Below are 11,265 nucleotides of genomic sequence, written 5' to 3' on the forward strand. Positions count from 1 at the left end.
TAATATAGGCCTAGAACTATATTGCCCCTGTGGCATTGCTTTAGGACAGGTCTGACACTATACACATGTCCTGGAAACAAGCAACTTTATGACGCTGACACTGCAGTGACCTGGGTCTTGTGTGAGTGTATGACACAGCTGTAATACAGGGCTAAACCTAAAGTGGCTTTATCACAATGGCGCACCAAGAGTCTTGGGCTTCAGTGACTGACACTCTACATGTCAGGCACTGCTGTAACATTGACCTGGAACTCGAGTCATTGTACTACACTGCTGACACAAATCCAGCACTCAAGCAACATAAACACACTCCTGTAAAATTGGTCTAGCACTTAAGTGATTCTGTGACCATGCTGTAAAAAAGCAACCAGGTGAGGTTAGGACAATCGACTTCTAATACCTTCTCGTTTTATCACTTACAGCTGGAGAATGGAGACTTCAACTCCTTTGGTGTGATAACCCAGAGAGACCGGAGCAGTGATTCCATAGGCACACCACAGGGAAACCGAAACAGAGAGGGCTCCTTAGACTCTCGTTACCAGCAGCAGTTTGATGACTTCCGCGTCTCCCAGGAGCAGCTGGCCGATCATTTTGAAACTCGGGAGCGAAGGTAGGACTTGCTCTCTCTCTCTCTCCCACTCCCTTACCCTCCCACCTCTTTCTCCCCCCACCCAGAGGGTAGCTCATTGTAAATAGCAATAAAAGTAAAATGTTAATTAAATGACCTTGCATAAACAATTGTCCAGCTGCTGCCGAATTAAATACTTTTTTTTATATTACATTGTTTATTTTAAGTACCAATAATGAACAAAGGTAAGATGTAGCAAAAGTAATACAAAACACTGTCAAACACATGGCAATATCAGGCGCGCTTGCCACATTTTAGAAAAGGTGGGGAAAAAAAGATATCTCAGTGGTCTTGCTTTCCCTTGACGCGGAGAAAGCTTTCAATCGGGTCGAGTGGTCCTTCCTCTTTCTGGTTCTGGCAAAAATGGCCTTTGGCCTGAAATGTATAGATCAAATTAAGGCAAATTACAGACAACCGTGAGTGTGACTGCTGATAAACTGACAACGCTTGCATCCCATCTCTCTTCAACGCGGGACCAAACAGGGTTGTCCCTTCTCACCATTGTTATATGCTATATGCCTTGAACCCTTCCTTGCCAGGGTCAGACAGACTGAGGCCATTCAAGGAATAGACTTCAGAGGGGTATCACACAAAATCATGGTGTCTGCTGATGACGTGCTATTGTTTGTGTCCGCTCCAATAAATACCTTGGTAGCTATGGAAACTGAGTTAGGGAAGTATGACTCTGTAGCAGGCTTGAAAATAAACCATATAAAATCGGAAATTTTGAATCCCTGACTTCCACCTAAAACAGTGCAATCCCTGAGATCACATACACAATTCGACTGGGCGCAAGAAAGGGTTACACTTTTGGGTATTACCATAACACCTACAATTACCGGGCTGTATGAAGCAAACTAAGGAAATTATGGGGCAATTAGCCAAATGGGGGCTGATAAAAGTATCTTGGTTAGGTCGAATCAACACTGTAAAAATAGTTATCCCCCCAAAAATACTTACATTTTTTCAGGCATTACCAATTCGGGTACCAATCTCCCTTTTTTTTTTTTTAATTTACACACAGCAGTGTCTGATTTTATATGGAACAATAAGCCCCCGCGCGTGGCATTGGATGTTTTAATGACAACCACAAATAAGGGAGGATTGGGTCTGCCAGACGTACATAAATTCTATCAAGCAGCACAAATTCGTAATGTAAGAGACTGGTGGTTAGTAGACACAGGAAAGCGATGGTTCCAGATGGAACGTGCAATAGGGGGCACGCAACTTGGGGATACCCTATGGTTTGGAACGTGCAATAGGAGACACACAACTTGGGGATACCCTATGGTTTCCTAAATTGGATCACTCTCCCAACATTCATAAGAGCAGGATCACAAGCTTAGTGGAAGAAGTTTGGGACACAGCAGTTAAGCAATATGAAGTAACCACCATCAGGTAAGTTGTAATGTGGGTTTATTGATTAGATAAACAGTAGATGGAAGAATACCGGGACATCCACACCCCGCCAGTACAGCAGCTAACTGTCAACTGTGGAATCCCAGAAGCCTCACGCAGCCAACGTTCCAGGAACCCTAAAGGTTCCACTATGATCTCATAACCCACCCAGGAGCACAGAACCCCATCCTCTGGCCACAGACCCAAGATAAGCATAGTCCCAGCGCCTACACCCAAAGAGAGCACAAATCATCCCGAACTCAGATTATGACACTTCGAAGGGATTGTGTCCTCCGACGTATTCCACATCTACGACATGTAATGTCCCCAGCTGTACACTTCGGAAACTTTTCAGCAGAGGGCGTCTTGCGTCGATGGCGTTGATCTGATGTCCCTCGAGGGCCTACCTGGTGGGTCGACGTCACCGGATGTAATATATAGGACGCACAGCGCCCGTTGCCTCAGTTCCGTTTTTTCCGACAGCGAATGTGTATAGCTTCGTGAAACTTGGCGCCTCGTGGATTCATCGATCTCTTATGTCTATTTCTTCGAACCCTCCGACTCCAAGGTCTGGGTTCAAGACTTGCCGGGACTGCAGGTCCAAGATGTCGTTGACTGACCCGCACCGTATTTGCTTATGGTGCCTGTGTGAGTCGCACGACACAGACGACTGCTCCAAATGCCAGTCTTTAACAGCCAAAGCCTTGCGTGAAAGAAGGGGAAGCTCTGTGGTAAACCCTTGAAGTCCCATAAGTCCGGATCGAAGTCTAGGGTTTCCACCGACAACTCGAGGGGCGACTCCCTGCGTCAGTAGGAAGCTCGAGGTTCTCAGTCCCGGAGTGGTTCCCGCCATTCCTCGTCCTCGCGACACTCTCGGAAACGCCAGCACCAGTCGCCTTCCCCGTCCTCTTCGGAGGATGACACTGTGTGTAAGGTAGCCTGTCCCACAAAGTCCTCGACTCCGGAGGAGTGGGCGGCTTTTAAAGAACAAATGTTGATTTTCCAGTCGCAAGGCACGGTTCCTGTCACGCCTTCTCACAAAGCCGGCAGAGAACACTCTCGATCCGCGGCTCACACGCCCTCGGGCTCACGCCGCGATTCACACCGGGAGCTCTCGAGGTCCTGTGCGAACAAGAGTAGTCGCAAGAGACGTGCGTCCAGGTCTCGGTCCTCGTTCCCTGCGAGACCGTTGCAGCCTGTGGAGGTACCGACGCAGGAGTCGACTCGTTCGGCGCCAGCCCAGTCGGACTCGGATGATGCTGTATCGTCCTACCAGCCCACGCCTGTGGTGGCGTCAAAGCCGAAGGTCTCGGCTTCGACACCCGCGGCGCAAATTCCGGTGTCCAAGCCCTTGGTGGTCTCGGCATCAATGTTTTCAATGCCTTCGGCTTCCAGACCCTCGGCGTCGAGGCCTTCTGCGCCCTCTGCGCTTTTTGGGCGTAATGTGTCTTAGGAGTTTCATGGGGCTTCCTCGACATCTGGGAGGACGGTATTGGGCCCCAGGCCCTCTTCTGTCACTGTGGCTGGGTTTTCAGGACCTTTGTCTGACATTTTTGAAGAGGAGGAAAGGTCAGACGTTGAAGATCCTGTTTCTCAGGAGGAGGCTCTGGGATTGTTGGCTGACAATCCATTGGAGGAGTTGCGGCAGTCCCTCCATGATGCCAGTGGCCTGGATACTTCTCCAGAGGTTGTTTGGTAGGCCTGAACCGGGGGCTCAGTCGGATTCCTCCTACAGGCGGCTCATGTCTAGGGTCTCCGAATACCTGGGGTGGTCCAGTCCTCCTGAGGATTTTATTCAGGATGACCTTACTGACATCTTGGACCAAGGTCCCCCCTCTGACCCGATATTGCCCTTCCATCTTACAATGCAAAAAAGGGTGTCATCGGCTTGGCAGGCCCCGGATTCACTTCCGGCGGTCAATAAGAATTTGTTGAAAAAGTACTGCCCATCTGTTAGCGACCCCAGCTACTCCTGAGAGTTTGGTGGTTCAGGCGGCTAGGACCACCTCGAGGCAGCAGGCGTACCCTACCATCCCTCCGGATAGGGACAACAAGCGCTTTGAAGGATGGGCTCGAAAGGTCTTTTCTTCAGGGAGCATGGCACTGAAAGCTGTCAACTCCACCTGTGCCTTGGCAAGATTTACACACACTCTGTGGAACTGTGCTTCCTTAGCGGCTGAGCATATTCCCGAGGGGGAGGAAAGGGATGGCTTTCCAGCCCTCGTTCGTGACGACAAGGATGCTATGTGTGAATCCCTTCAGTCGGGTTTGGACGCGGCAGACTGTGTCAGCCGGTCCATGGCTGCGAGCACTGTCCTACGCAGGTTTGTGTGGTTGCGGAAGTCAGGGTTTGCTCCTGATGTGCAAGCCCATCTTCTGAACATGCCCTTTGACAGCGTTCATTTATTTGGCAGCAAGGCTGACGAGAGCCTTGAGAGGTTGCAGACCTCCTAAGCTGTGGCAAAGTCTTTGAGCGCTGCAGTACGTCAACCTCCGCCTTTTTGTCCTAGGGGACAGCAATGGATGGGAGGTTCCTTTCGTTTCTTCTACTCTTTTGGTAGATCGAGAGGAGCTGCCAGTCAAAAGGGCCACCGTAAAGATACCCGTGGTGGCCGGGGTACTCGGGGTGCCAAAGCCGCTTGGGCAGTTGCCTCTTTGCCCTCAGGCACTGCCGCTCCAACTCAGTCATGAGGCCATGTCCCATGGTTCGTTTGGGGGCAGACTTGTGCAGCATCTTGGAGAATGGCGCGCCATTACTTCAGATGTGTGGGTTCTGGATATCATAGCCCACGGCTACTGCCTTCCCTTCCTTCAGTGGCCTCATGACAATCCACTGGGGAAGCTCTCTCTGAAGAGTCCGGATCCTATCCCTGCTGGAGAAAGGAGCCATAGAACTGGTGCCTGTAATGGAGAGGAACAAGGGATGGTATTCCCCTTATTTTTTTATCCCCAAGAAAGACGGTGGATTGAGAACCATTATGGATTTGCGTTGGTTGAACAAGCTTCTCAGGAAGGACAAGTTCAAGATGGTCACTCGTTCTCTAGTCCTCCAGGCCCTTCAACTTCAGGATTGGTTGGTGTCTCTGGACCTCAAGGATGCTTACTTTCATGTGGCGATTCATCCCAAGCACAGGAAGTACCTGAGGTTCGTGGCTGGCGACTCGCACTTTCAGTTTCAGGTCCTGCCATTCGGATTGACCTCCGCCCCGAGGGTCTTCACCAAGCTGATGGTGGTTGTGGCAGCGTACCTCAGGAGAGGGGGGGATTCATGTCTACCCATACGTGGACGATTGGTTGATCAGGGGGCGCTCTCCCGAGCAAGCCCTGGATCATCTATCCATCACCTGCTATTGCATTCACAAGCTGGAATTCTCCCTAAATTTAAAGAAGTCGCATTTGACACCTTCCCAGCAACTCCAATACATCGGAGCAATGCTCGACAAGTCCCTGGGACAGTGTGCGCCTCCCCAGGTGAGGGCTTATCACATTCTGCAGATGGTGGACAAGTTTCAACGTGCCCAGAGTCTCCCGGCATTCGAATTCTTAAGGTTGCTCGGCCTAATGGCGTCCTGCATTTTTCTGGTGCCAGAGGCCAGACTGCGGATGAGATCCCTGCAGTGGGCTCTCAAGATGCAGTGGTCGCAGTTCTCCGGCAAGATGTCGGATCCCGTTCAGATTCCGCTCTCGGTCGCCCAGGATCTTCTATGGTGGGCCAACTAAGGAAATCTGATGATGGGGGCACAGTCTTGGCAACCATGGCCGGAGGTGACGATTGTGATGGATGCCTCCCTCACAAGATGGGGCACTCATGCCAACGAGTTGACAGCCAGAGGCGATTGGTCTCCATCGGAGTCCAGACTCCACATCAATCTGTTAGAGCTGAGAGCCATCGGCTGGGCCCTGAAGGCTTTTCTGCCGTGTGTGTGGGGGAAGACTGTCCTGATTATTACGGACAACACAGTGGCCATGCATTACCTCAACAAAAAAGGGGGGGGCAGGGTCACTCCCATTGTGCAGGGAGGCAGTGCAGCTCTGGTTCTGGGCCATCCAATCGGAAATCTCGATCTCGGCAGTTCATCTGGCCGGAGACGAAAACGCAGCAACGGACGCTCTGAGCAGGTAGAGCACGGTCTCTCACGAGTGGGAGTTGGCTCAGGAAGTCCTTTTGAAGATCTTTGCCCTTCGGGGAACTCCTCAAGTGGATCTCTTTGCCACCAGTGTCAACCGGAAGTGCGAGAGATTCTGCTTGCAGGAATTTCCCCCAAGAGGAGCCTTAGGGGACGTGTTCGTAGTGGAGTGGTCTTTCCCAATGCTGTACGGGTTTCCTCCGGCCCCCTCAATTCCTCAGGTGTTGCAGAGGTTACGGAGGTTCGGTTCCTGAATGATTCTCATTGCTCCGGATTGGGCCAGGAGAGCGTGGTACCCGGACCTTCTCCACATGTCCATCTGCCCTCCACGCCGTCTTCCCTACCGAGACGATCTGCTCTCACGGGAGGGGGGGGTCAGGTTCTCCATCCAGAGGTCGGGTCTCTCACCCTTTATGCTTTGTATCCGAAAGGTTGAGATAAAACGATTGGGACCTCCTGGATGATGTGATGGAGGTGTTGCTTTCGGCCAGGCAGCCCGCAACAAAATCCCTGTACCGTTGACGGAAGTTCTGCGACTGGTGCAGGGGTCAGAATGTGGATCCTTTCCAATGTGCCATTCCTATGGTGTTGTCTTTTCTGCTTTCTTTAGCCCACAAGGGCCTTCAAGTGGGTACTATTAAGGGTTATCCAGCGGCGCAGTCCATATTTAAGCGCTCCTCTGAAGAGTGTTCTTACTTTAAGATTCCTTTGATTTCACAGTTTCTGAACGTACTGTCTAATGTGTTTCCACCGTCCCCTTTCCAGGTGCCGGGTTGGGATTTGAATTTGGTTTTAAAGTTTGACGGGAGCTCCGTTTGAGCCCTTCCACTCTTGTCCGCTGAGACTGTTGTCTTTTAAAACAGTGTTTTTAGTTGCGGTTACTTCTGCACGCAGTGAGTGAATTGCAGGCACTTTCTGCCAAGCCACCCTTTACTGTTTTCTATAAGGACAGGGTTGTCCTGCGGGTGCGACCTTCTTTTCTGCCGAAGGTTGTGTCTGAATTTCATTTGAGCCAGAAGGTGATTCTTCCGGCATTTTATCCTCCTGCGCATCCTAGTAAGGAAGAGGAGAGGCTCCATAGGTTGGATCATAGGAGAGCTTTGAGCTTTTATCTTTCACGGATGTCCCGGGTCAGAGTGGACGATCAGCTCTTTGTAGGTTATGCTGGACACTGCTTGGGTCAGGCTGTTTCCAAACAGACCTTGTCCAGATGGATTATCCTAACTATCACTGAGTGCTACCTTTTGGCGGGGAAGGACCCTCCCGTAGGCTTACGGGCTCACTCCACTAGGGGTGTGGCTGCCTACACTGCTCTACAGTGGGGTGTTCCTATTTGGAATATTTGTGAAGCAGCCACATGGGTTTCTGTCCATACTTTTGTTAAACACTATTCCCTGGATTTCATCCATGGGCAGGATTTGTCCTTTGGTAATGCGGTCCTCTATTCAGCCATTTGATTGGGTAATCTAAATTCACATTCTAAATTCTTTCCCTCCTCCATAGTCTTGTACTGCTTTGGGAGTCTGTCATAGATGTGGAATACGTTGGAGGACACAATCCCTTCGAAGAACAAGTTACTTAGCAAACTGGTAACGTTCTTTCAATGGGATGTTCCTCTGACGTATTCCACATCGCCCTCCCAGCCTGCACCTCTGGAGAATTTCCTCTGTGATTGCAGCTTCCGTTTCCGCAAGGCTGTAGGCAGTTATACTGGCAGGAGACTGGTGCCACACATTCTGGGGGGGAAAAACTAAACTGAGGCAATGGGCGCCGTGCGTCTTATATAGAACATCCAGTGACGTCGACCCTCGACGGAGGCCCTCGAGGGATATCGGATCAACGCCATTGACGCAAGACACCCTCTGCTGAAAAGTTTTCGAAGTGCACAGCTGTGGACATTACATGTCATAGATGTGGAATACGTCGGAGGAACATCCCATCGAAAGAACGTTGCCAGTTTGGTAAGTAACTTGTTCTTCTCCCTCCTTACATAACGTCGACACCTCCTGAAACAACGCCACAGCTAAACCCATAAGAAATAAAATTCCAACACCAGCAACCCTCTGGTGAAACAACCAACTAAAACAAACTTAAAGCTACAACACCCCATAACTGCAACCCTGCACCCATAACACCAACCAAACATACCCCAAAATAGCCCCCAGAGCCTGTACCTCACTGCCCATACTGTGATTAAATTAGACAGCACCTCACTGCCTCTACCCTGTTTCAAAATGAGACACCACCTCACTGCCCATAACCCGTTTCAACATGAGACAGCACCTCACTGCCCATACCCCGGTTGAAAATGAGACAGCACCTCACTGCCCATAACCCGTTTCAACATTGAGACAGCACCTCACTGCCCATACCCCAGTTCAATATGAGACAGCACCTCACAGCCATACCCCGGTTAAAAATGAGAGCATCTCACTGCCCATACCCCGGTTCAAAATGAGACAGCACCTAAATGCACATACCACATTTCAAATGAGACGGCACCTAACTCCCCACCCGGCCACTCTGGAAATTACCAGGGGAAATTACCCTACAAACAGACACAGAACGCCACGCACAACAGATAAAACCAAAAGCATGACATCCCACAGCCAGAACGCACACCGGTACCCCCAACCAAATGTCACAGCACTAAAGTCTAGCGCTCCACCCCTGCACCCTCATGTCCACGTGAAGCAAAACAGCTACAGAACCCTGCAGAAGAGAGTCCACACCCCCGCTCTGCAAAGGAAATAATTTTCAAAAACACAACACAGTGACCTTTAACCCCGCGTCCACCGAAACCCCAGCACAGTGTCCTAAACAAAGAATGTTCACAAACATAAACACAAAAATCTTCATATTCCATAAAACAGGCCTTGATATAAACAGCATTACAGGCCTCCCCCAAACACCTACCGTACTTAGTCCTCAGTCTTTGAAAGAGCCTTCACGCGCATTTATGAACCGCACAAGTCAGGATAAAGCTCCCTCAAAATCTCTGCCACGCTGCGGTACCTGTCGCAAAAATCCTGCTGGTGCGACCAACCCTTGGTACACACGAAACACGTGACCTCCTTCACTGACATGTTGGGAACCTGGCCGCTCTGCTTGCGATTCTCAGGGACACCACCCATGCACTCGCCTCGCCCGAATAATGGCTCATTGCAGGTTGACCGATACCCATTGTAACCAACCGTATCAGTTGCCATCCTGACGGCCTCCATGGCCGCTGTGCTATACTGCCCAACAACCAGTCGCACTGCTGTACTGTGCTGCTCCGATGCAATACCTGCTCCTCGCCACGTAAAGTCCTCTCTCTGGCCCTCAGCCAGCATAGATTTCCTGTGGCGCTCCACGTTCACGCCACATTCCAAACAAACATTGCCTTCCAGCCGGACCCGCTGGGACACTGGCTCCCCCTCCAGTGACATCATCATACTGTTTGCTGGCTCTGAACAGTCAACACGGCCGTCCAGTCAAACATCAACCGTCTCACCCATGCTTCCCTCAAGCTGTAACTGTGCCGCCTGGCCCCCAGTCAACTTAATTAACACCGATAGAGAATGGTAGCAGGACGCCCTTTATCACCAGTATGTGCTGGCAAATACCTCAATGAAGTGTACTGACCCACTCCGCCTCCGCGGCCTTCTGCTCCAGAACTCCATACGCTGCTGGTGCTGTCACCCCTGACACGGCACCCCTCGGCTGCCGGCCCGTTCCTCTCAATCCTATCGCCTGGCTGCCAACACACAGACCACTCCTCGTGCGCTGGAACTGCCCGGCCCCTGTACTCAGGCCACACCTCACGACCTGGTACACCCGGATAGGACTTAAGGGCCACCGCTCCTGACAGTGGGCCACCTCACCCCGCTGTCACTTCACGTCCGCTTAACACCACGGACGTCCACAGAGCCACCAGCTGTTTCTCCTCCCAGGACCACTTGATTTTGTGCTCCAACCAAATCCTCGGGGCCCACTTCCTGGCCCTGATATTGCACCACTGCTACTCCTGCAACGCTTGCCCTGCAGGATCCGCCGAGCCAACTGCTTCTGGCCGTCCGGAACTGCCAAAGATGAATTAATGTCACCTCAGGAAGGCTGTATTCAACACCTGCTGACCCTTCCCAGCAGCCAAAACATCCTTGTCGCCAGTAAAGTAACCACCATCAGGTAAGTTGTAATGTGGGTTTATTGATAAGATAAACAGTAGATGGAAGAATTCCGGGACATCCACACCCAGCCAGTACAGCAGCTAACTGTCAACTGTGGAATCCCAGAAGCCTCACCCAGCCAACGTTCCAGGATCCCTAAAGATTCCACTATGATCTCGTAACCCACCCAGGAGCACAGAACCCCATCCTCTGGCCACAGACCCAAGATAATCATAGTCCCAGCGCCTGCACCCACAGAGAGCACAAATCATCCCGAACTCAGATTATGACACAATACCATCTCACAACGTTTCCCTCACCATTCACGCCTTTATTTTCTAATCCACGGTTTACCCCGGCCCTAGACCCACGGGCATTTAGTAAATGGAAACAGGCCGGCTGCACAAATATACATGATCTCTTCCAGGGCACAGATGTCAAACCTTTCACCCAATGTAAGCAAGAACTGGGGTAAAACGAATTAGCACGTTTCTAATATTTCCAGGTTCGGCACTGGATATTGACCCCCTCCCTCCCCCCGAATAAACGTCACAATTAGATACTTGACCAAGTTTGAAACATTTATTATCTCTATCCCAGGGAATAAAGCTCTTATTTCAAACCTAAATAAAATTATAGCAGATGCTACCCCAGTACCTCACCACACTACAAACAAAGATGGCATTTTACGCTGGGAGAACACCTTCGCAGACAGAATGGGAGGCGCTCTGGACAAATATTACCAGATTTACACGTGCGATCCAAATAAGAAAATGCTGGTATAAGTTGTTAACTCAGTGGCACTATACTCCAGCTCGCTTCCATAAAATGAAATCGGCTATTCCGGACCATTGCTGGAGATATTGCGGCGCATGTGGGGATTGGGGGGGATATATGGAGGAGGTGGCCGAAGCTGAGGAATTATTGGGGTGAGATAGACATAAATTAAAAAATATTTGGC

The 11,265-nt window shown here is 50.7% G+C and overlaps 1 protein-coding gene across 1 annotated transcript in view; it reads left to right on the forward strand.

Moving 5' to 3' along the window:
• Positions 1 to 11,265, forward strand: part of PLCG1 (phospholipase C gamma 1) — a 1,097,362-nt gene that overhangs the window by 1,082,359 nt on the left and 3,738 nt on the right. The window contains exon 31 of the mRNA XM_069652272.1: positions 423 to 610. Coding sequence (XP_069508373.1) covers positions 423 to 610 — 188 coding nt within the window. The remainder of the gene's footprint in view (positions 1 to 422; positions 611 to 11,265) is intronic.

The sequence above is a fragment of the Ambystoma mexicanum genome, chromosome 3p (genome assembly GCF_040938575.1).
Source record: "Ambystoma mexicanum isolate Mex_15411 chromosome 3p, UKY_AmexF1_1, whole genome shotgun sequence".
NCBI classification, from domain to species: Eukaryota; Metazoa; Chordata; class Amphibia; order Caudata; family Ambystomatidae; genus Ambystoma; species Ambystoma mexicanum.